Below are 27,237 nucleotides of genomic sequence, written 5' to 3'. Positions count from 1 at the left end.
GAAAATTAAAGATTTTGTTGGGAAAACCCGCATTTTCCGAGGAAAATTTTCGTCGGAGGAGATCGGGAAAAACACGTCTCTATGCAGAATTTAATCACGGTGAATTTTTATTTGGGTGTTTTTGTTGTAAAGTTAAAATCTTCGGAGTTATAGAAGAATCATTGAAAAAAAAAACACGATTTTCGGGCGCCATTTTGCTTATAAAAAAAGTAGAACACTATCTGAGGACTTTGCATACCTATATTATTAATATATAGGATCTTATAATTCGATTCCAGCAATAAAATTGCTGGTAAATAACTTTTCCCAAAAATGGCCTATTCTCCGATAATCAGCCCAGACTACCTGTGAACCTGTAGAATAGTGCATTATTATATTGCTTAGCAAATCAATTCCACTTTCCTTCTGATCTTTTGTTAAGAAATATTAAATTCATGAAAAAGGTCATGTAATTTTCATCAGCGATGGAATAGGCATTTAAGTTTAGCATACCTACGGCCTATTATAAAGAAAACTACTTACCTATTCTTAAGTTTCCTTCCCAGATCATCTTCTACCAAGTCGATCACTTCGATGGGTTCTCTGTAGTTGTTTATGCTTAAAATGGTTCTTAAATCTTTGGGTTCTTTTTTCAATTGTTCAGTTTGGTTTTTTAGTTTCTGAATGGCTTTCCTTATTTTTATCCTTTCTTCTTCTTCGTCTGCGTACATACGCATTCGCATCGCCCTACCTGTAATCCAAAAAAATGACTGAAGCAATTAAGATTAAGAAACATCCCAATTGTCCTAATAAGTAGAAATATTGGCTTAACCAAACTTTAAAGCTGTAATGTTATACCATAAATGTCACGGCATTCATTACGGTGACTTTTTTACTACTAACCCATAAAAAATAATGGTTTCCAAGGCCTCCTATGATCACCGATTACATGGTAAAACAGAACAAAGGTTTAAAGATAATGAAAAGAGAACTCACTCAAAGTAAAAAAGAAATGTACAAGCTGAGAATAAAGACAGAAAGGCAACAACAGATAAATAGCTATAGAGTTTTCGAAAATAGCTATAGAGTTTTATAAAGAGCTCTATACCATCCAAAGACCACAAGTCATTTTCTCGACACAAGTTACTATTATTACTACTACAGTGTCAGAAGTAATAGCAGCTTTAAAGGAAATAAAGAACTATGGATTAACATGGTGTCGAGAGACTCGTTATTGAGGCAATAAAAGCAGGAGAAATAAATGGGTTTACTAAATGCTTACATGAGGGTATGATTCCAAAAGACTGGAACATTGCAGTAATAGTCTTGTTACACATTAAAAGGTAATATTTCTAAATTAGAAAATTATAGATCCACCAGCCTCTTGATAGACATGTACCGGGTGTCTCAATAAGAATGGCTCTCGGCCATATCTTAGGAACCGTTTATAGTACAGCTTTGAGAAAAAAAAATATTGTATGAGTCAATCAGTGTTTTTATTTACAAAAAATGGTACAGCTCTTACAAGAAAAAACAGTCTACATCGAATAGCCGAAAGAAGAGGGTCACTGTTCTCACACTCTCTCAAGTAGTAGGCTAGTAGAAGACAAAAGCTATAGAAGATAGTCGAAGACAGCGAAAATAGCCATACCAAAAAGCCATTTAGCCAGAAGAGGCTAACAACACCTGAATATAATAATAACGAATCCACCAACAAAAATACCACTAGAGGTGGCCGTTGCCTGGAACGGTTACATTGTAACTGTTGGAAGTAACGGTTGCTAACAAGTAAATAGGAGGCATCTCAAAGCAAACTGGTGAGTTCTGGGTGTACGTCTGGTCAGCTTCGTGGGTAGTGGTCTGGGGGCAGCTTGCTGCTTCTAGACGTCCCTCGAGGGTGTCCATAGATAGGTCGCGTGGGTCGTAGGCGCCTAGCGAGCGCTAAATCTCATCCTGCGAAGGACAAGACTTCTTCGAGCCTGACGAGGTTCTCTCGTCGCCGGTATTAGGTGAGTCTGCCACCGGCTAGCAGGAAAAGATAAAAAAATATCCGCTCTTTTAAACTATTCTCCCCCCATATAGGCGCAAGCCTCACGAGATAATCCAGGCCCCTGAGATGGAGACTCCATCGTCTCAGGGGGCTACCCAGTCTCAAGAGACCATGCAAACAGAAAGCGAACCAGTCGACGAGGAGGAAAAATTCCTCCAAAACCTTTCACAAACTTTATGTTCGGCATATGAAAAATATCCGAATGCACTACCACGCATTTTCAAAATGCTCCACGAAAAAGTTCCAACACCATCGGAGGTTGGAACCAGTTCACGCGCATCTTCTCCACTCATTGATCTGGATTTCGATTTCAGATACAATGATGTGTTTCCTACCCTCCCTCCCATTCAAGAGGAATCTCCTTCAAGAGATGCCGCAACCTCTAGGGAGAAATCCAAGGAAGCACAATCTCCTAAGAAGTCACCTTCTAAACCTTCTAGGCCCAGAACTCGTTCTGGGTCAAAAACTCCTGCTAGTTTGCCTAAGCAAGCTAAAACCAAATCAAGTAAATCCTCCAAAAAAGCCAAGAAAAGCACTCGGACGCACTCTGGCGACTCTCAAAAACCCTCAACTTCTTCTTCAACAAACCTTCCTGCCACTACTGTCAATGAGGTCCCTCAGACCTCGACAAATGCGAAGGAAGCCACTCAGCCTGAAAAACGTTTTTATTACAAAATCATCAACATTCCAGTAACCTATGACACCCAGAGGAAGCTCTTTCTGCTGGTTAATACCCACGAGCTTCTGAGGGGTGTCATGGTCAACATTAGGCTTGTCTTTAAAGACAAGATCGCGTACCTTGAGACCAGCCAAACGGTTGACCTCAAGGAAGTAACCAGAAGGTTACAAGCACGCACTGGCGACCCAAGCATAGCAATAGAGTTGAAAAACTCACCTCCTACTCGGTCCCACAATACCAAACCAAATTCGTCCACTAAATTATCCGACTTTCAATTAGTCATCACAGACATCGACCTAGATATCACAGAAGAGGATTTAAGCCGAAGCCTCAAAGAAATCAACTTCCCTTTCAATAAACTTCGTCGAATTGTCTCCAGACAATTCGACAAACCTACGAGGCTAGTCCGGCTATTCCTCGATTCCGAGGTGCACTTCAAGAGTGCTCTGTCCAGCGGCATCGTCATCGACGGTCTGGTCAGACCTTGCGAGGCACCAAGGAATCCTAATTTCGTCCGCCCAGTAACCAAATATTGCAGCCGTTGCTGTAAAAGCGGCCATGAAATCGCGGAGTGCACAAAAAGACAAGTGACTTGCCCTTATTGCGGCAGTGGCGAGCACAAGTCCACCGAGTGCCCTACCCAATCTAACCCTACATGCCCGAATTGCAAGGGCAAACATCCTGCCTGGCATCCGAGTTGCCCCAAAAGGCAGGAACCTGCTGCTTCTTATAAGGAGCTAAAACCCATTGTTGCTGAGAGAAAGGCTCCCTCAGCCAACCTAACAGAGGATGCGAAAATGGTGATGGAAATCATCACCATGCTATTGCTCAACGTCCTTCCTGACAGAAGAGACTCTATTGGCAAGTTCGCATCTCAACTCTGTGAAACTTACTTTGGTCACCGTATGGTACCTCATCCCAAGAACAAAGGGTTAGAAATAACCTTTGTTCCCATCCGCTAAATAAAATAAGTCACATTCAACTGTGTATTGGGTACAGTCAACTGTCAGGGTATTGGTAGAAAGAGAGCTTTAATGAGTCGTTCGAGTGAGCGTGTACGAGCAACACGTTCGCAGAGCAGCCGATACTGAAATCGGCGCGTCGGGGTCTCGACCACGTGGTGAAGAATTTGTTGGAAAATTGTGAAATAATTGGCTTGCTGATCTTTTTAGATCAACTGTGAGTAAGACACAGTCAAGCAGGCCAATATTTCTCGGTTGGAAAACGAAATAGAAGAAAAATCTGTATCCTGGATGTGACTAGCCCTGAAAACTTGCATTTATTGAGTTTTCAAGGAGGTTACACTCCTAGATACAGGTAGAGACGAAGAAAGCGGGCCTAGTGCCCTCGGGATATAACTGTGCCTCCGCAGGAATGACACTGTAAGGAGTGGAATTATAGAAACCACTTCGTGCAGAAACGGACACCTGGGTCAGTTATTGAGAACAGCAAGAGGAACCCTACTTATCGCAAATTAAGTAGTGAGACAACCGTGAAGGTCCCTGGGACGGCACCCAGAACTTGGTTGGACAGCGGTCCAACCAAAGGAAAAAAACAGATTCGTCTAAATAGTTAATCCTGATAAGTCGATGGACAATCTTTCGTCCACTGAGCTCCATACTTACGATTTAATTGACATCACCCATTCACAACCCTCACCCATCCCAAGGACAGAGTCAGTGACTGACATAGCCACTACTCCAGTCCAAAATCCCACACACAGCCCGAATCTCTCGATCATAAACGAAGACTCCGAAATGGAGGATATAAACTCAGATTCTTCTATCAAAGAAAATATCGAAGAAAATATCAGAAACCCAGAAGGCTATCAGCTAGACGACCCTGATGATTTCACAGACGAAAGTAACCCTGCATCCCCTCAGGATAGACAAAATGGTTTGGAAATACCCCCTCAGGGAACAAGTAATGAAACAGAACCACTTCTAGACGCTGGATACGACAGCAGAAGATGTGACGGGAAGAAACCCAATAAAAGGCCTTGTAGCAGTCCAGATTCAGATAGAGGACAACCAGACCTGGCCAACACGGTCCAGCAACTAATGGTACAGCTGGATAGAAGGGACAAAGAGGCAAAAGCAGAACAACGTGAGTTCAAGGAAATACTCGAAAAAAGAGAAGCAGAAAATAAGCGCGAACAACAATCGCTCAGAGAACTGATAACTGAATTAAGAGCCATTATAGGTACAAAAGACAACGAAGCCAGACAAATGATGAGTCAGATTATGGAACTGACTAAAACAATCCAAGAATTGACGAATAAACAGACAGTAACCATAACAAGTATAGAAAACGAAATGACTTGGGAACCAACAGAAAATGGTTCAACACACGAAGTAGGACACGCCTCCAACGCTAAAGACACGCCCTACAAAAATAAAGCTTATGAAAACGCAGTCCTGGTAAAAAGGAAAAAACAGGAAGTTACTGAAAGAATAATGCCTAACAAAAAGGCAAGACAAGAAGTAGATGAAAAACCAATCGAAAAGACAACAAAAGACACAGACAATAAAAAAGCAGAAAAGCAGAAGGCAGACGAAAATACCGAAGATGATGGCTTCACAATAGTGAAAACAACAAACAAAAGGAAAAATAAGAACAAAGCTGATAAAGAAAACCCAGCTAAACAGCAAAAAGCCACGACAGAACAAGATAACGACAAAAAGAACGAAAAAACAAATGAAAAAAAGAGTCCAGAAAATCAAACGGCCGAAGCCTCAACTCAAGGGGAAACTACACAACAAAAAAGTACCCGAAAACCGCCAGCAATAATATTAAAAACAGTAGCGGCTGGCCAAGATATACTAAACGAGGGTGCAAAACGAGGCATCATTACAGAGAACAAGTTTGCAAAGTCCGGTAGAAGCATTGTAATACAGACCAAAAATAGAGAGGACTACCACGGTATGCTGAAAATTCTAGAAAACATGGGAAATCAGATAGAGTATATAGCATATCCTCTGGACGAAGACATCGACAGGACAAAAAGAGTCGTTATAAGAGGTCTGACAATCTGGACAAACATAGACAACCTAGGAGACGAAATAATCAACCTAGGAATTAAAATAGCGAGGCTGAACAGAATGACGTCGAAAAAAGACGGCAGAGAGCTCCCTCTGTACATGCTCACGTACTATGAGAGTGATATAGAAAAATTAAGGAAAATCACCAACCTATGTCACATGAAAGTTGTTCTAGAAGACGAACACAAAAATAAAAGCGAAGTTTTGCAGTGTTACAACTGCCAGAACTTCTTCCACGGCTCCAGGGCATGCAAATGTTATTCACGTTGTGTAAAATGTGGTGAAAACCATGCCACAAGAAACTGTACCAAAGAAAGCGACACACCAGCAAAATGCGCAAACTGTGGTGAGGCACATACAGCTAGCTACAGAGGCTGCAAAAATGCACCTAAGAAAAAGGGTAGCACAAAACAACAAATACCCAGAGACATAGCCACACATAATGTACAAACAAAAACAAACATTAGCTATGCCGCGGCTACACAAGGAAAGAAAGATACGACACTTACAGAAAACAACGTACTAGCAGCGGTACAGGAACAAATGAAAATGTTCACAAGCATGTGTGAACAAATGACACAGATGTTTCATGCACTGGGGCTAGCTAAAAACGTTTAATGTCGGAACAGTTGGTGGATTTACGAGTTGGGTCATGGAATTCTGGCGGCTTACGTCGAAAGTTAAACATACTTGACGAGTTTATCAACAGACTCGATATAGATGTCATGGCGCTGCAGGAAACTAAACTTACAGAAAAAGTAAAAACTAAGTTCCCGGGCTATGACATCTATAGAAAAGACCATATATCTCTCTCGGGGGGCACGGCCATTATGGTTAAAAAAGGAATAAAACACCAACACATTCCGACTCCAGATGGTCTGGTCACCCTAGAAGCATCAATAGTTCGGATCATTGCGGCTGACGAAGCGCTGAAAATAGCCTCAGTGTACGTCAGACCGCAGGATCCGATCTTCGCAGAAGATCTAAACCTAATACTAGACTCAGACGAGCCAACAGTCATCATAGGCGACCTAAACGCGAGATCTCCCAACTGGTTTGACAGAAAAACAAATCGAAATGGTAAACAACTTTGTGGCTATCTAGAAAGAAAAGAAAACACCTTTGCAATCGGACCAGTTAAACCAACACACTTCCAAGGATTAACAGCAACTTACTTGGACATTGCAATCATACATAATATAAGACAACAATACGAGATAGAAACAGTAGATGAGGGAGACAGTAGTCACAACCCAATCATCCTGACCCTTGGTGCATTAGAACTTAATCACACACAACCATACAAGAAGAAAAAGACAAACTGGTCTAATTTCAAAAGAGTCACTAGCGAAAACATAGGAGACATTCCAAACATCAAGAACAAAAGGGAACTAGAAGACAGCGTGATTAAGTTAGAACAAACAATACAGAATGCCATAACAGTCAGCACCAAAGAAGAAACAACAACAATCAAAAGAGGTAGGTTCAAAGACATATCAGATGAACTAAAGGAACTAATACAAGAGAAGAATAGAAAAAGAAGAAGAGCCTACAGAACAAGGGATCAGGAAGACAAAAGAATTGCAAATGAACTGGACCGAGAAGTTAAAAAACAGCTGGAAAACCATAGAAACGAATGCTGGAACAAATATATCCAAGAACTAGATCCAAATAAATCCGGGTTCTGGAAGGTATCAAAAATATTAAGAAATGAAAGGAAACCAATACCTGCCCTACACGGACAGCAGGGCTTAGTATACACAGAAGAAGAAAAGGCAGAAGTAATGAAAGACACCCTAGAAGTGGGTAATGAGCAAAACTTCCACGAAAACGAAGATATTGACTTTACAATAGAAGTAGAAAATAATGCAAAAAGAATAAGTAGAAGAATGGGAAGAATAAACCTAGAACACACGTCTCCTGAAGAAATTAAAGAATTAATAAAAAAGACAAATGCAAAAAAAGCGCCAGGGCCTGACAACATAACAAACAGAGCGCTAAAAAACCTGCCAACAAAAACAATAGTCTATATTACGAACATTGTAAACAGTATACTAAGATTAAGATACTTCCCGGATAGATGGAAAGAAGCAAATGTTATTATGATAGGAAAACCGGGGAAAAATGGGACCTTTCCACAAAACTATAGACCAATAAGCTTACTACCAGCGATAAGCAAAATAGTGGAAAGAGTAATCCTGAAAAGACTAAAAGAAGAATCAGAAGCATTAGGAACTATCCCAGAATCGCAGTTTGGATTTAGATCAAGGCATTCATGCGAATTACAAGTATTAAGATTAACTGAATATATAACAAAAGGATTCAACGAAAAAATGTATACAGCGGCAGCTTTCCTTGACGTAAGTAAGGCCTTTGACAAAGTTTGGCATGAAGGACTACTGCACAAAATGCATGAAAATGGTTACAGTGAGGCGATGACATGCCTCCTTGCGTCATACCTTGCGAACCGTAGGTTCAGAGTTCGGATAGGGTCCACCCTGTCCGGGGTCGGAACCATGGAGGCAGGTGTGCCCCAGGGGGCGGTGCTGTCACCTTATCTGTACACCATATACACAGCAGACACACCAACAGTCCCACGAACCCTACTAAGCCTATATGCAGACGACACAGCAATAGCAGCTAGTAGTAGCGACCCAAACCTAGCCAGGAATCACCTACAAAGAGCCCTAAACCAACTGCAAAAATGGTGCATAAAATGGAAAATAGCACTAAACCCCGATAAAACACAGGCAGTAGTATTTCAATATAGAAAAGGCAGACCAGAAAGACAACTAACAATGAACAATACCCTGATAGAATGGAACAACCAAGTGAAATATCTAGGGGTCACACTAGACAAAAAACTTACATATACGGAACACGTAAAACAAACGGTCTATAAAGCTAAAGCCTTAAGAAGTCAACTCAGCCACCTGATAGGGAGTAGGAGTAAATTAAAATTTAAAACGAAGATCAGGATGGCTAATAGTATAATAATACCAACATTAACATATGCATCTGCAGCATGGGGATACACATGCAAATCAAACAGAAAGAAAATTCAAACAATACAAAACCAGATAATAAGAGACGCCCTAAATGTACCTAAATATGTACCGATAAAATATCTTTATAACAAAGACACAAAGCAGAAAAAGATCCTTAGAACGATGGATGAAAAAGCATATGCAATATTCAACGAAATAAGAGACCATCCAAATAGAATACTAAGAGAGTTGACAGAATACGATGAAAATATACGTACTACACACAGAAGGCCTAAACATCAAATAACAGGATATAGGGATGTCCCAGAAGAAGAATAAATAACGAACTCATGAAAAAATAGAAAGTCACAAAGTCGTAGGATCATGCAAAATAGAAGTGGAAAAAAAAAAAAAAAAAAAAAACACGAGCGGCTTGGCTGTTCCTGGAACAGCAAAGTAGCTCACCAAAAAAAAAAAAAAAAAAAAATAGCATACGAAACTTCTATCTAGCCTTCAGCTCTATAAAATATTAGTACTGGCAAAATCAAGGAGACAACAACATAAAATGAAATAATGGACCCATCAGGCCCATTATTCAAGCCACTTAGGCTATAGGCCCATCAGGCAGGTCAATGAGAGACCTAGCGCGATCCTGATCATTGAGACCGTGTCCGGCAAGCACGAGCTTGGTGATCAGACCTGCGGCTGCCCAGCTGGCGAGGAGAACAATACGAAAGTATTGTCAAATTGGCAGCTGTGTGGCCGACACACACAGAGGCTCCGAGCGGAGAGACGCCAATCTAGGTTGGTGTCTCCCCGCTGGGAGCACACACTTAGGGACTCCAGTCCCAAAATCATGTTAACAATAGTAAATTCAGTAAAGTAAATAGGGAGAAAAGCTAATTAGCTACCCCTTGAGATAGGTGGCTTAACCACAACCAAGAATAGACGGAGGGTGTTATCATTACCCAATCACCCGAAGTAAAAGTTCAGCCTCCCCCTCGTATTCAAGTATGGGGGAGGGGTGGAGGAAAAAAGCCTGGGGGTCAGGCGGGTACCGATCCAAATGATTCGCTCTTTGGGGCGTGACCTGTCTGATTTTCGGACATGCAGGTTCCGTCGACTGGTCGGCGGTACACGCATGTTCCTAGAGGCAGGGTTGAACGCGTGTGTGTGTGTGTGAGCTTTAATTAAGCAAATGCTCTTTGATAACAACATACAAATCCTATCCCTCACCGATACCCTGTCCAAAACCGCGCCTAACTTTACAGGCTATACTTCATATCACCTACACAAAAGCCAGGTCAGCCGTGGAAACGGCTTGCTGATACATAACAGCATACCCACCTCCCCACACATCCTTCCCCCCCACATCCAATTTCCAGACCTGGATTTCCTGGCAGTTGACATACACGTACAAAATAACATCAAAATTACGATAATCTCCTATTACAAGCATCCAAATCAACCCCTTTCCAACCTGCTGTTAGAGTATTTTTCCACACTCAACTCAGCAGTGTTAATGGGCGATCTTAACTGCAGGCATACCCAATTCGGTGATAGTACAATAAATCCAGCTGGCAGAATGCTCTCAAACCTACTTCTTGATCTGCCAATATCCAGAATCACCAACTCCGAAGTCACGTTTTTTGGGCCGGCTGGAATGTCCATAGTCGATCATATCCTCTGCACAGATAATGTGCTGGGTATGTTCGACGATGAATGCTTCATTGCTGACTCAATAACCTCTGACCACCTTCCTCTGTTAGTTAAAACTAACTTCACAGAACCTCCGCAAATAAGACCTGTCATATATAGGGAAGATTATCGTAAAGCTAATTGGGAACTATTCCAAGACTATATCGATCATAACATTCCTCAGTTAGGTAATATGTCAACCATCAACGAAGTTGACACAGGAATCTCTAAAATCGAGAGCCTTCTACGGGAGGCCTCATCCTTAGCAATTCCAATAACTCGATACAATCTTTTTACTCCAACTCTACCTCCCAGAATAATCGCTAACATCAAAACAAAGCGACGACTAATCAGAGAGTACAAAAGATATCGAGACCCCCTCATCAAAACAGAATACAACCGACTCTCAGCGTCCATCAGGCTGGAGGTTAACAGACTGAAACAAGCTCAGTGGAGGCATGTTACTTCTCAGCTGGACTATAGAGAAGGGAGTAAATTCTGGAACAAGTTCAAAATCCTAACGAAACAAAAATCTAAACATCATTCACATCTTGTAGTCAATAACGTCATCCTTAATAATCCACTAGATAAGGCCGAAGCTTTTAAAAGCTCTCTCCAAACAGCCTTCGTCTCACCCAACAACCCAAACTTCAACGAGCGACACAGACGCAATGTCGAAAGGAGAGTGGAAGAAATACTCCAAAACCCCCAACACATGGCAGCCTACCCTCATCCGATGGTGGCTCCTGTGGAGGAGGAAACCGTCAGGCAGATGTGTAACATAGGAAAAAACACATCTCCTGGCCCAGATGGTATCCACAGAAGGTGCCTCAAAAAACTTCCAGAGAGTATTATACCCCTGCTTACAAACACAATCAATGCATGTCTTAGGTTGTGCTATTTTCCAACTTCATGGAAAGTAGCCAACACAGTTATGATTCCTAAACCTAGGAAACCACCTACCAGCACAGAATCCTACAGACCTATTTCTCTTCTTAACACTCTAGGTAAAGTCTACGAGAGAATCCTCAAGGAGAGACTCGTAGAATTCCTAGAGACAAACCACATTCTCCCCAGTTTTCAATTTGGATTCAGAGCTGAACATTCCACACGTAACGCATTGATTGAAGCAGCCACTTTCATTTCCCAAACCATTAATGAGCATAGAAAATATGCTATAGGCATCTTCCTAGACGTCCAAAAGGCCTTCGACCAGGTCTGGCACCCAGGCCTGATCGAAAAACTCCACCGATTTGGACTGCCTGTAACATTTATCAAACTTATTCATTCCTACCTCTCCAATCGAACAATTCGCGTCAAAGTCGCTAACCAACTATCCACCCCATTTACTCCTCAAGCAGGAGTGCCACAAGGATCCATATTAGCTCCAATACTATACACAGCGTACAACAGTGACATTCCCCATCCCATTAATCGAACCGAGTCAATCCTACTTTACGCCGACGATACTGCACTGCTCACTGCAGGCACTGCGCGAGGCACGCTAGGACGGCCCTCTGCCTTTGATAGGGCCCAAACTCTACTAGACAAGGTAGTAAGGTGGTGCAACAAATGGAGAGTCACCCTTAACCCAGCCAAAACACAAATGATTGCCTTCAGACACCCTCGTAGTGCTAAGTGCGAAACAACCAGAATAACCCTTCAAGGAGAAGCTCTTGAATATCGTCCGTCGGTGGTCTACTTGGGAGTCCACTTTGGCAGGACACTCAACTGGAACATCGACATCCAACACACCCTAAACAGGGTAAGAAACAGAGCTAAACTCCTTGGAGCGTTATCTGGAATGTTTGGAGGTACATCGAGCAAGACTCTCCTGCACACCTATAAAACCTTTATAAGGCCTATTATCGATTACAGAGCGCTCCTTTATGCTTCGCTAAAACAACATTATACTAACAAAAACCTCAGATGCGAGCGTAGAATTCTCAGAAAGTGCCTCAGGAAGCATTGGAGATATCCGTCGGTATTGGTACACCCACTCGCTAAACTGCCCCCCATAAATGAGAGAATCCGTTCTCTCAGCAACAAATATGTCATAAGAACGATTAATGGTAACAACCAAAGGGCTAAAAATGTCCTAATCACCCCTTGCAATCGGCGAGGGCATATACTCACCGGGACTCCCAAAAACAAAGTTCCATTCCCTCCGGCCAATCTTCTACAATTGGCCAGAAACGAACTTCCCGATGAGTATTACGAAATACTTGAACAAACTCCCCTAATGTATCGCAGATAAACAACTGCATCCCCACACGCTGATCTAAGAGCCGTTCCTCTAAGGTGACAGATTTGGAATCCCCTCACTGACTGGTCGCTTGCTGAGCATGGCAATTTCTATCTTTCGCTCCTACAGCTTCTGCGCTAAAACCACCTTCTTAACCCAATCCACTAGCAATTCTGCTTCTCCACACATCATCGACGCCTCTCTCGCAATCTCCCACACTCCTGAAAAGGAGAATCCTTCACCCTGAAGAGGCTTAAGCCTAAACGGGGTATAAACGACGAGCTTTCACTTCACTACAAGAAAAAAGATATTCGGATAATTCAAAAAACAAAATGTTGGTGATGCCTCCGGGAAAATATGACAGGACTATGAAACAAAATCAGCTATTCCATTTTTCCACAGAATTTTTTAAAATTAGGAGAAAATACAACGCTTCCTTTCACCCCTGTACAATGACATGCAAGCAAAATTTTTTGTTACCGGAATAATACCAAACAATATGAATACATGTACCTACAAACTGGTGGTCAAACTTAATCAAAAATTTTGGGTGGCGGAAGTGTGTGCCGTTGAGTGTAGCTTCAATAATATCATTTTGTATATCACTTGAAACTCTCGAAAAAACAGATGTTTCTAGATGTTGACAAAATTTTTGATCTTTTTTGGCAATTAATGTTAACAATTCCCTGTAATTGCCTCGATTGTCAGAGTCGTCGCACTCAAAATGATCACGAAACGCTAGTTCTTGTTTGGCCCAAAAACATACAGTATCTATTATAAGTGTGCTAAGGATATACCTATCTATTTTTTTAACAAACTCATTATGTTTAGCAATATTTGCTTTAAAAGCTTGGTTAAGAGAACTTCTGATTTTTGTTTTGCCAAATTGAATCAAATTGGGTATACATCTTACATGTAGGTAACGAAGAAATTTCATATCTCCTTTTTAAAAATCTAACACTATTTAAATCGTGAACCTGGTCTACCCATTTTTCTGTAGAAACCAGAAGACATGGCCAACAATACAGTATATTTTTCTTGCAACCATAATATAACCAAGGATTTTCACTGTACCAACTAAATTTAAAATATCGAACTATTTTTGATTCCTTTTTTAAATTGTTTAAAATAGGTCTTTCATTTTTAATCTCATTTTTTTCTTCAAAATTATACAAGGAGAATTACTTTTCAAGTAGTTGATCGATTAAGAAGCGACACTCATCCATGGTTAACTGCACGCACACTTTTTATAGGTACTGTCAACAATTTTAAATCTGGTAACAGCGCTACTGATACACAGCGCGCTTATGCCGTCGCTTCTTCAAAATTTTCAGTCACTAGCCGGTCCCGAGCGCCAGCGTGGGTATATAACCATTGTAATCAGAAATGAGTCTGGTAACAGAGTATAATAAAGTGCAACTGAGTCACATAAACTCGCCAATATTTTCGTGTCTACGAGTAGTTGGCTATTTACTGAGTTAGGTACTATTACCACATAATATAATAATATATTTCTATTGGTAAAAATATTGGTAAATAGAATTATTCATCGTCATAAAATATTTACTTGCAAGATTTTTAACTGTTACCAATGGTAACAGTGGTTACATGGACGCTTCGCCAGTGCGTTATTGTTACATAAGATCGAACAGTTAGGTTTCTCTAATCCTCTGCTTAGTTGGATTCGAAATTATCTATTAGATAGAAGGCAGATAGTTCGTATTAAGAATTATTTCTCTAATGAAATTATAGTTAAATCGGGGTACCTCAAGGCTCCCACTTAGGACCTATCCTTTTTAATTTATTTATAAATGACGTAAATAAAAGTTTCAATTTTGCTCAATTTCTTCTATTTGCTGATGACCTTAAATTATTTCACATAATTACCTCTGATTTGGATCACTACAATTTGCAATCAGAACTTAATGGTCTTGTGGAATGGTGCTCACTTAATGGTATGGACTTAAATGCAAACAAATGCCATGCTATAACTTTTACTCGGCTGAGAAACTTTGAGAATAATTTTTACTATATAAGGGACACTAGGTTACAATTAGTTGACTCAGTTATAGATCTGGGTGTTATTCTTGACACTAACTTGAATTTCAACCTACACATTAATAGCATGATTTCTAAGTCATTAAAGATGTTTGGCTTTGTTAAAAGATGTAGCTATCACTTTACGACTGGTCGTTCTTTAAAACTTCTTTATTGTTCTTTGGTTAGACCACATTTAGATTATGCATCATGTGTTTGGTCACCTCAATATAATTGTCACATTAATAAAATCGAACAAGTTCAGCGTAAATCCTTACGTTATTATGCTTATAAGATGCATCTCACTGGTCAAAGTTATGAGTCTTTACTGCAAATTATTCGACTTGACTCATTCCAGAGTCGTCGTCAACATAAAGATCTTTGCTTCTTATATAACTTAATTCATGGTCATAAATTCTGCATCTCACTTTTAAATAAAATTGGTCTACGTGTACCTTCAAGAACCACCCGTTCTGTGACCACCTTCCACGAAGTCATTAATCGTACAAACTATGGTTTAAGTTCCTATCTCTGTTAAACTATTAAATTAGCAAACACATTATCTCCGCATATTGATTTCTTTATGAACGACTTTACTGCGTTTTCCACACAATTACATTTATATTTAACTTAATGTTCTAATTTCAAGACTGATTTGTCAATTACTGTTATTGTCTTTGTTCTAAGATAAGTTGTATTTGTTAATTGCAAAAGTTTTAGATATTTAGAGCAAATAATTTTATTTTTTTATTATTGTTTGTTATGTATTTACCAATTTTGTACCTACTAGATCTTATTTTGAATTATTTTTCTAATTTGTGTGACATCTTAATTGTATCATGTACTAATGGACTTCGGTCCGTCAATAAATAATAAATTATTGAATTGAAATTAATGCTAATAAATAGCGTCTCTAGTTTGCTTAACACATGAAGACCGTTTTTCCAATAAAAAATTACGTTTTAAAAATTTGTCTCTTACAACGTTTTTCCAGGCAGGTCTTCATTTGTCAAACTAGGCCACATTCTAAGAAGTTCAATTCCCATGTGTTTCAAGTAAAGATTTATAACCAATGCGTTCTGACCATACAAACTTACGGAGCAAAGACTTAACACTGATGCAAAAATCCACAAATTAACTCAATATTTATACAACAAACCATGGAACTTGCAATGCTGGGTGTGAGCCTACGAAACCACATAACAAACCAACAAATCAGGCAAAGATAAGAGGTTCAAAAGCTCATTGAAAGATGATGATAAAAATTTCAGTTTTCATACATAATTTATAGAAAAGGTCCTTTTATATTGTTCTTTCACTTAAACGCAACATTTTATGATTTGATGAAGAATGTGTGGTCTTACCTTTTGGTTTCTTGACTGTGGTTTCTTCTTCAACTATCTCTACTTCATTTTCTGAATCTGCACGTGTTTTCACTCCCAATCTTGTAGCGAGACTGGAATTCTTTATTTCTACAGTTTCTCCTATAATAAAATAATATGTTTCAATGGAACTGGTCTTATTTATTGTAAATAATTGATATGCTATTCAAAAACTGAAGTAAATGGATCAGAAAAGAGACTGAAAATGGAACTAAACTAAAGGGATAAGATATACAGGGTGTCCCGAAAAGATTGGTCATAAATTATACCACAGATTCTGGGGTCAAAAATAGGTTGATTGAACCTCACTTACTTATATACAATAGTGCACACAAAAAAGTTACAGCCCTTTAGTTACAAAATAAAAATTGATTTTTTTTCATATATCGAAAACTCTTAGAGATTTTTTATTAAAAATGGACATGTGGCATTCTTATGGCAGAAGCATCTTAAAAAAAATTAAAGTGAAATTTGTGCACCCCATAAAAATTTTATGGGGGTTTTGTTCCTTTAAACCCTCCCAAACTTTTGTGTACGTTTCAATTAAATTATTATTGTGACACCATTAGTTAAACACAATGTTTTTAAAACCTTTTTGCCTCTTAGTACTTTTTCGATAAGCCAGTGTTTATCGACATATTTTGAATATTTGTTGAATCCACCACATATTTGTATATCATCCCTTAGCTTACAACACCGCTCAAGTCGAAAATTAACGGTTTTGACATATAAATTCCGTTGGATAGGTCTGCTCATTGCGCATCTAACCATTTGTCACATGATTTAGATTTCAGTCAATCAGATGCCGTAATTCAAAAAGTAGTGACACCGCACAAGTCGTCAACACCTGTATCATGGTCGACATCGCACAAGTCGCTCTGTGATTATCATGTTTGTACGTAAGTTTTACTGCTGAAAAGTCTAGTATCCAAAGTTTTTATAGAAAATTAAGAGGTAAGCTATATAATAAAGTAATGTTTATTCATTTACACATATTAATATAGAAAGAAATGATAATAAAATAACTTAAGCGGTGTTTCCTAACGGTATTTTTTTTTAACTTAGGCGGTGTTTCAAAAAGTAGTTTTTTTCGTCTCCTGTAAAGTTGGTAAAAATGAGTTATGCGGTGTAAGGGACGTAAGCTAAGGGACGATATGGTTAAGTACGATTATAGAGACCTGTTAATAATCTGAAAATTTATTTATATTTACATTTTTAGGTATATTTTGAAAAAGAAGCCACATCTCGATAAAAAGTGACTTGTCAAAAAAAGACTAAGAGGAAAAAAAGTTTTAAAAAAGTTTTTAGTAGACAAACGAGGCTAATTCAACCTTTTTACATTAGACCGCATCGCACTAACTACGGACACAACTCCTTCATGTCCAGAACACCTAGATTTGCTAACCAATATTCGGAAGGTTTAGATTGTTACAGTTTTCCAAATAAATTTAAAGCTCAGCTTAAAAACTGTGCGTGATAACTTGATATCCTTGTGTTTTGTACATTTTTTGTTAATGTTTGTTATTTATTTAATGTTCCTAGTTTGTATGATTAAAGTTTTTAAATTTACTTTAGGTTAGGTTATAAATCTCCTGTGATTAATGTTTATACTGTATTTTAATTGGGTGATTGCCCGTTGATAAATAAATAAATAAATAAATAAATAAAAACACTGTGTTTAACTAATGGTACCACAATAATAGTTTAATTGGAACATACACAAACATTTGGGGGGTTTAAAGGAACAAAACCCCCATAACATTTTTATGTAAATATATTAAAAAAGAAGCCGCATCTCGATAAAAACTGGCTTATCCAAAAAATACTAAGAGGCAAAAAAGTTTTAAAAACGTTGTGTTTAACTTATGATTCCACAATAATGAATTATTTGGAACATACACAAAAGCTTTGGGGGCTTTAAGGGAACAAAACCCCCATAAAAAATTTATGGGGTGGACAAACTTCACTATAATTTTGTTTTAAGATGTTTCTACCATAAAATGATACATGTCCATTTTCAATAAAATATCTCCAATAGTTTTTGATATATTGAAAAAAAAATCGATTTTCATTTTGTAACTTCAAAGGGCTGTAACTTTTTTATGAGAACATTTGTACTAAGGTAAGTTAGGTTCAATCGAACTATTTTTGACCCCAGAATGTGTGGTATAATTTATGAATAATCTTTTCGGGACACCCTGTATAATAAGAAATTAATTTCGTAAAGTATAAATAATACAATAAGAAATCCTTGTTAATTAGTTACTTTATTTTACCTTATGTAATCTTATCGAAAACAATAATTCTCTGCAACAAAGACATTAGATTAGAACTGAGAGTAAGAGCTTTGAGATCCTACATGTTTCCAATACTGCAATATGGACTTAAAAACCTAGACATTGGAGCAAGAACACATCAATAAGCTACAGTCCTTTGAAATGTGGTGTTACAGGAGGATGCTTAGAATAGCTTGACACAGAAAAAAGCTAACACGGAAGTATTGCGAGAAATGGACAAAGAATACGAAATTATAAACACAATAAAAATAAGAAAGTTACAATATCTGGGATACGTAATGAGGGGACAGCGATATGAAATGCTAAGACTGATAATACAGGGAAAAATAAGAGGCGGAAGAAGTGTAGGAAGAAGGAGAGTGTGTCATGGTTGAAGACTTTAAGGGACTGGTTTAAATGCAGTTCTATAGAACTCCCAGAGCAGCGGTAGATAGAGTTAAGATAAGGATGATGATATCCAACCTCCGATTGGGAGGTACTTAAAGAAGAAGAAGAATCTTATCGTAGATGTATATTAAGGGAGTGGTCTCAAAATTGTGGAAAAATCTATTTTGGAAAAATCATTTTTCAAAAATATCATTTTTACATTATGAAATTGTTGAATTTATTATGAATTACATTGGTGATGGTACCACTAAAACTTTTAAAACAGTGGCAAGATGTTGAGACCTATGGAAACACTGTTACCTTAAAAAAAAAACCAATTGTTCTACATGCCATGAAATATACAAATGTGCAAAAGTGAAAAAAAATCTGTGAAAATGACTGAAAAGTTACTCAACAAAATAAGGGCTACAGCCACACAGTTTTAAAAATGTTTAGATGGTCCTAAAGGGAGAAATCATTCAATTGGATACTATACTTCTATATGGGATACAGAACTGAAGAAGAACAACCAAACATAAGACAGATCAAATCAAAAGATAACGTACTACTGACAGATGAACGCGAAAAACATAAAAATACATTATTAATATTTAAAAAAGCTCTTGAAAATCAGACTATCCCTTTACGATCATTTATTAAGTTAGTAAATCATTCATATTGATAAATTTCACCTTTACAATGAAAAATATAATACTTAACAATCCTAAAAAACTAAATATGGTACCTGATGTTGGTGTAGTTTCCCTAAATTTAGCATCTTTATCCCAATTCCTGGCCAAATTCCCCCATGGATTCTTACCCCTTGGCAGATCTTTATTTCTGTCAAATATACCCCCTTTCTGTTTTGGGTCGGATAAATTTTTAGTAGTGCCCATTCTTTTGTAGTATTTGGCTAGGTATTCAATCTTGTATGGTTTTTTGTCAGTCTTCATTGCATATCTCAACAGCAAGCATTTGGCTTTCGGATGTTTGTCGCCCAGCCTCCAGTAACCAGGTGGAATAGGTATTGTTATTTCTGGAAAAATGTTAATCTTGTTATGTTTATCTATATATCTCTATCTTAAAAATATTGGTAACAACAGCGAAGAGATAATTGAGAAAAATTCAGAGATAAAATGGAAGAAGACGGTAAAAGCAACCAAAAGTAACAGAACCCTGAAGACTCTAAGAACACAAAAAAAAACAAGAAATATTCAGTATTAAAGATAAAACTGGAGAATTAATAACAGAAACAAATAGTTAAAACATGGAAACAACACTTTGAAGAACTATTAAGAGATATAATTCAAGACGACATTAATGATGAACAAAATAATATATTGGAAGATAGATAACACAAAATTAAATAAAAGAGGAAAAACTAGAAGCAATAAAAACGTTGAAGTATGGAAAAGTTGAGTGTGAATAGAATAACAACAGAAATTATAAAAACCATGGGAAAAATGGAGAACAAAAAATAATGAAGAAAATATAGAAAGATGAAAATATCCCGGAAGATTGGAAAGTATCACTAATAGTACCCATAAATGACAAAGAAGATAGGATAGAATGTAATACCTACTGAGGATTGATGTTGTTATGTACATGTATGAATATCTACTTTAAAATAGATAACACAAAAGTGATGCTTTTTACAATACACTACACTACTGATTCGCTCTAAAACAAATGACCGACCATTTTGGACATGAAAGAAGAGGGGATGAGTGATAGTTTTATTGTTTCTAACAAGAAGCATAGTTTCGTCTTTACGATAACCAAATTGATTCAGTTAAGAGCGTTTGGTTTTAATATAGCCAACTAGTTGCTTTTAAGAAAGCAACTTTAAAGAAAACTACAAAAATAGTTTTAAGGCATATGTTTTACTGACATAATAGTCTTGAGATCAGGTAGTTTTAATAATAGGTTTTATTAGTCATATTAGGAGAATCTTTAAAACTGCAATAAAACTAAAAGGTAAGAACCTAATAAAACCAAACAGTCCGGAAGTTCTTCATAAAACTGATTAGTTTTAAAGTGAACTGAGAATAAACCATTTTAAAACTACAATAAGACAAACTATCTATTAAGATTAATTAGTCTTATTTGATACTCTTATTAGATACTTTAAAACTTGTGACAAATGCTTAACAGCTTTAAAGTTCTGGCATTATATCTACAAGGTAACTTTAAAACCATTATATCGATGGCTTAGTGTGAAAACCTCGTATCTCACTAAATTACAATTTTACAGGAGAGGCAAAAAACTGATTTTCTGCATAATATAACCCTAAAAACAAAAATTACTGTTACATATTTTTAATTCGAGCACATTGAGACAAATATCTGATATTGGCCTAGAGCTAAAAGTGTTAAATATTGCTATTAAATTGGAAATACAAATATTAACTATGAAAAACACGTCAATATCCTTGCAGTATACAGAGCCTTTGCCCAAGTAACTATGATAACCTCGTATATCTTGATATATCGCCTCTTCGCATGAAAAGTATACAATCTCCAAATTTTTACGAAATTGAGTTAAGTATATAGAAAGGCTTAGTATCATCAATATTTTCTCTGGAATAGTGACAATCAATCGTAATTCAAGAAATATCCGCTAGGGAGCGCATTGGTTAGTTTTAAATTGGAAGGATTGTGCATCTCTTTCTCTCTAAAACGGTACAATCTTTAGTTGTGTTCACGACTCGAGGAAGTTCGCACACTGTTTCGCTTAAAGAGTATACAAAACCAAAAATGTCAACTTGAAGGTAAGCTTTGTGTTTCATTAATAGTATATAATTTCGAATTTATTTAACTTTTCTCATAATATTTTCAAACATTATTCTATTTAAAATCATGTAATTTTGAAATTGTATAGTTTTCGTGAAAAAATTTACTGGTATATGATGTAATCTTTATCAGTGTAATAGTATATTTCCATAATTGTATACTGTTCCAGATAAATTTTCAGAGCAAAAGAAAAATGGTTTATTGGGTTTACTGCAAAAGAAAACCATTCCAGGTTATCATCTTGGATTCTATGAAAAACTTTCCTGTTCCTTTTAATTTGTTTTTACTTAATTGATTGTTTGTATTTAATAGTAAATGTGATTTTGTTAAATAAAGGGTTTTGCCTTCGGTGCACCCATTTGTAAGACTAAATTTCACTGTAAGATTTGTGCCATATTACCTACTATTTGTTATAATATTTTTGAGAATCTAAATTTGTTTATAAGCCTAGTTTTTCATTGAAGATACCCTATTTTATCATAATAGTACTTTTTAAACATCTGTATAATAATGGAAATTAATAATATTTTCTCTAAAAAAGTAGCAAAATTCAAAACATCCTATTTAAAAAAAATTTGTTTTATTATTATTATTTATATGGTTGAAATATTTTCATGTTGTTTCGACATATAAAAGATACAACTAATTCAAACTAAAACAAAAACCTGCCAATGTTTATTGTGGAAAATTTTATTTACCTATAAATCTTAAAAATGCTCTCCTGAAAAGTTTGTAAATTTTGAGATTGTACAGTTTTCATCCGAACGGACGATATGTGTTTTTCATCTTAAGGTACTAGTACACTTTAGAAGATCAAAAATAAGCATTTTTTCAAGATTTTTTTTCTCAGAACCTTTATTAAAAATGAACATAAAACTTTTTACATATTAATATCTATTTTGTAAAGAATAAAAAAAATATATCTTTTTTTATTTGTGTACTTACACTAATATTGTAGAGGGCGCCAAAGTCGAGGCCTCGAATAAAAGTAGCTCCGATGGCGGACAGTTAATCTCAGGATTGGGATCTCTGACAGAAAAAAAATCGTACGGCATTTGAAAAAGGAAGGTTTCTTACATGACAATTTACCACCGTTAGTGAAGAGTTCCTCAAAAGAAAGATTTTACGGAAATTTGAAAAATTTTTGTGAAAAAATCGCCCGTTTTTGTTTAGTTTTTCACAGATAAAAAATATTTATCTTTTATTTTTTAGTTAAATTGTGGTAAATTGTCACGTAAGAAACCTTCCTTTTTCAAATGCCGTACGATTTTTTTGTTTCGGATATCCCAATCCTGAGATTAACTGTCCGCCATCATTTTTCGAGGCCTCGCCTTTTGCGCCCTCTACAATATTAGTGTACGTGCATAAATAAAAAAAGATATATTTTTTGTACTCTCTAAGAGTTAGAGATTAATATGTAAAAAGTTTCATGTTCATGTGTTATAAAGTTTCCGAGAAAAAAATTCTTGAAAAAAATGATTATTTTTGGTCCTGTAAAGTGTACTAGTACCTTAAATGAAGTTGTGTTTATTATTATGTACGAGGTTTTCATTTTTCATAGCTTATTGCACACCTCCAAATACTAGGTTGATACAGTAAAAATCTTTTGATTTAAAGTTCAAAAAATGTTTCTGTATGCAGGACTACCTTTTACTGTTCACAAAAAACATTTCTCCAAGTCGAATCTCTCAAACAAATACTCCAAATTAAGTACCAAAGTCTTGGTTATAAATATATGTGGTAATCACACTAAATCAAGAGAGCAATTGATATATGTGGTTTCTTTTTTCGGCTGTAGAAAATAGTCTAGTGTATTTGAATTTTTTCTAACAGTTGTAAATCGTGAGATACAAGGTTTTCAAACTAAAACCACCAAAATGTCATTTTCGAAAAAAAATGAGATACGAGGTTTTCACACTAAGCCATCGATATTCTTATTTACCACAATAAAACCTCTATAAACCTTAAAAAAAACTAAAATGTTTTTATTGTGCTATTCAAAGCCGTAGCAGCAGAATGTGCTTGGGTGTGATGTAACATCCACAGAGGCATTAGCTGTCAAAAAATGTCACTGTTTTTAACCGAATCTATGCAAGACTGTGTAAAATTTATAAACTTCATAAAATCTGACCCACTGAACTCAAGAGTATTCTCTGTATTGTGCAAAGAAATGGGGAGTGAACATGAACATCTTCTGTCACACTGCGAGGTGCACTGACTTTCAAAAGGGAATGTTTTAAAAGCACTTATTGAATTCAAGGAAGAGCTTTCAATGGTCATAGAACAGCATCCACCAGTGGCTAGGGAATGCAATATTTCAATTTAAAAACACTTTTCATGACTTCAATTGGTTAATCAAGGTGGCATATCTATGTGATATTTTTGACTTATTGAACAATTTAAATATGATATTACAAGGTAGCAATGTAACTGTATTTAAAGTACAAGAGACGCTGGAAGCTACAACAAAAAAACTTAATTTGTGGATTTGCCACTCAGAAAGCAGGAAATTACAAATCTTCTACAAAGCTAACAGAACTACAAAAAGAGTATAACGTGAATTCATTCCCGGATGAGATTCCAGCGACTTTCAAGGAAACCTGCTAGAACTGGAGGCAAATCTGATGGAATATTTTCCCACATCCACAGCAACAAAGCATAGATAAGGAATCAATTTACAATGGATGTAGAATCCCAGTAATGGACTATCTCGTGATAGGGCACTCAAAGACATATTTGACCAAATAACACTGATAGATTTTTGGCTGTCTTTATAAAATATATATTTTAAAAAACGATAAAGTTTTTAATTCATTTTGTTACGACCTATAAGCAGGGTTTTCACTGATTTTCCTCGACAACCAGTGTCCTCGAAAACCAAATAAAATTAACATAGTTTCTTCCAAATGTGAAGTTTTTAGTTAACCACACAGGGGTTTAGTTAACACACCAGGGTATGCAAAAAAATTAGTGGGTCACGAAGGATAAGCACAAAAATAACCGGGCCACGGAAAAATAAGTTTGGGAAACACTGACATATTCACTTAGCTCTCTTCACTACAACATGGAATGACGACGGAAATCCAAAAAAGAGGAAGACCAGGACAGACATGGGATGAAGTAATCACGAAAATATTGGAGAAAAGAAGAAAATACTCACCTGTGATGTCAACTGCATTTTTAAACTTATCCTTAGCAGTATTTGGCACAATAACACCATCTACTGAAAGTTCAACCTGTCTATTTTTAAGCAAAATACTCTGACCATGCTCTTCTTCAGGTTCTTCTCCATCCAGAAAGTCTTTAACCAACACTTGGTTACAATGCCTAACTGGCATTCCCTTCACTGCTTTAGATGTATAAAACATAGCCCTTGCTGCAGTTATATTCTCGACCCATTTTACGTTAACACTTTGTTCATCAACACACTCTATTTCTGTTGGAGCATACTTAGCAAAGTAGTCTAAGATGTCTTCAATTAACATATCTTTCGTACCCAACAAATGCACTGTATCGAACCTGATTAAATTTTCATTATCGTCTGTAATTCCCAGACTTTCTCTAAGCTCTTCATGATCAGCATCAGTAAAATGGTGGATTTCTTCTGGTTTTAATGCAAATCTCTTGGCTCTTTCTACTCGCTTTTTGTGTTCTTCTTCGTCGAAAATATTTATACCTGTAGTAAATACTGATGCAGGGAGACTTTGTTGCATCTAAAAAGTACATACACATATCAATACAGTTACCATGTTATGAATAATAAAATTTACCATTCTAATTGGGAAATCAGCCACAATTAAACTCGAAAAATGATTTTATTGAAGTGGAAGTCGAAACATCAATACAAATCATTTATCAAGTTAAATTGTGGCGTATTTCCCAATTAGAATAGTAAATTACATAAATACCACAAAGAAATAGCTTCAGAACAATATAAATAATAAAGTAAATCTCCTAATTATTCTTCAAACCACTCCTTTCAAGTACTTACTTGTATTTCTTGTTGGTCGTCATCAACAATTTCTCCGTCCTCATTCTCAGATTCATCAACGTCCATTTGTTGATTTGGGATTTCAATTCTAATATTTGGACGCTCATTTTCGATTTCCATCTCGTATCAAGAGCTAATTTTTGATGTAAACTTTATACACACATAACCTGCAAGAATCAAGAAAAAAGCACAAAGCCACATAAATCTGACGTTTGACAATACACAGAGTGCACGGAATGTTTTATGTAGTAGAATGTTTTATTATTAAGTCGCGGCCTGTCGACATTTGAGAGAAACATTCTACTCTTCTTCTTTTTTGACATGCCAGTCTGTGTTAAAAAAACAGAGTGCACAAAATATTTTAGTAGAATGTTTTATTATTAAGTCGCGGTCTGTCGACATTTGAGAGAAACATTCTACTCTTCTTCTTTTTTTACATGCCAGTCTGTGTTAAAAAAACAGAGTGCACAAAATATTTTAGTAGAATGTTTTATTATTAAGTCGCGGTCTGTCGACATTTGACAGCATGAATCTATACTCTTCTTCTTTTTTTAACATGGCAGTCTGTTAAACACAGAGTGCGGTGAATATTTTAGTAGAATGTTCTATTATTAAGTCGCGGGCTGTCGACATTTGACAGAAACACTCTACTCTTCTTCTTTTTTTAAAATGGCATCTGCACAAAATATTTTAGTAGAATGTTATATTATTAAGTCGCGGCCTGTTGACATTTGACAGTCTGATTCTACTCTTCTTCTATTTTTAACATGGCAGTCTGTGTTTCGCAAACACAAAGTGCACGGAATATTTTAGTAGAATGTTCTATTATTAAGTCGCGGTCTGTCGACATTTGACAGGAACATTCTACTCTTCTTCTTTTTTTATGGCAGTCTGTGTTTAAGAAACATAGAGTGCACGGAATATTTTAGTAGAATGTTTTATTATTAAGTCTCGACCAGTCTCGACCTGTCGACATTTGAAAGCAACATTCTAGTCTTATTAGAGAGTTATTGCCAACGTCTTTTAAGTCGACCTGTAATAAAAGATCCTTTATTTTGACATATAAGCATGCGCAGTATTGCGTCTTTTATTTTTGTCTTTTAATAGAGAGATATCGCAAATGCATTTTTATCGCACGCTAATAGCGGAATACGCTATTTTGACATGTACGCAAGCGCAGAATGAATGTTACGCTAATACCGGATAGCGTGTCCCGCTATTTAGGTTGAAATAAGGGACGGTAATAACGTTAACGCTAATTTGACATTTGGGATGAAACATAAAAATAATGTATAGAATACAAATTTTATAAACTAAATACTGTGAATCATCTTATGTTGAGAAATACGTGCATTTTTATTTTGTCTACAATAGACTACTTTTTGTGGTTAGGATATTATTTATTCAGATATTTTATATTATTTTTATACTAACTATTTATATTTATTGTTGGTTAAATCATTAAAATTAAAATGCATGTCAACCAGCTCAATATCCAAATTCATTTTTCAAAAACAAACAATTACAGTATTCCTCAAAATTAATTTCTAGGTTACATTGTAATACCAAACGTCGGTTGTCATAATAACGTTAAGCCCCGCCCCAGAACATTTGCGATAACTCTCTTGTTGCCTGTGCTGAAATAGAACGTTATACGTTATTTACGTCTTGACACGATATTATCGTTTGCAT

At 36.5% G+C, this 27,237-nt stretch overlaps 1 protein-coding gene across 1 annotated transcript in view; it reads right to left on the bottom strand.

Annotated features, from left to right (window-relative positions):
- The window catches only part of LOC114325376 (nuclear cap-binding protein subunit 3), a 34,680-nt gene extending 8,947 nt beyond the window's left edge, over window positions 1–25,733 (bottom strand). The window contains exons 1-5 of the mRNA XM_028273440.2: window positions 25,546–25,733; window positions 24,715–25,267; window positions 19,507–19,797; window positions 16,081–16,200; window positions 523–730 (exon numbers count right to left, since the gene is read on the bottom strand). Coding sequence (XP_028129241.2) covers window positions 523–730; window positions 16,081–16,200; window positions 19,507–19,797; window positions 24,715–25,267; window positions 25,546–25,665 — 1,292 coding nt within the window. The 5' untranslated portion in view covers window positions 25,666–25,733. The remainder of the gene's footprint in view (window positions 1–522; window positions 731–16,080; window positions 16,201–19,506; window positions 19,798–24,714; window positions 25,268–25,545) is intronic.
- Window positions 25,734–27,237: the final 1,504 nt, after the last annotated feature.

This window comes from Diabrotica virgifera, chromosome 4, assembly GCF_917563875.1.
Source record: "Diabrotica virgifera virgifera chromosome 4, PGI_DIABVI_V3a".
NCBI lineage: Eukaryota > Metazoa > Arthropoda > Insecta > Coleoptera > Chrysomelidae > Diabrotica > Diabrotica virgifera.
Note: the sequence above shows the minus strand (reverse complement) of the source record. Positions and strands in the feature narration are given on the sequence as shown.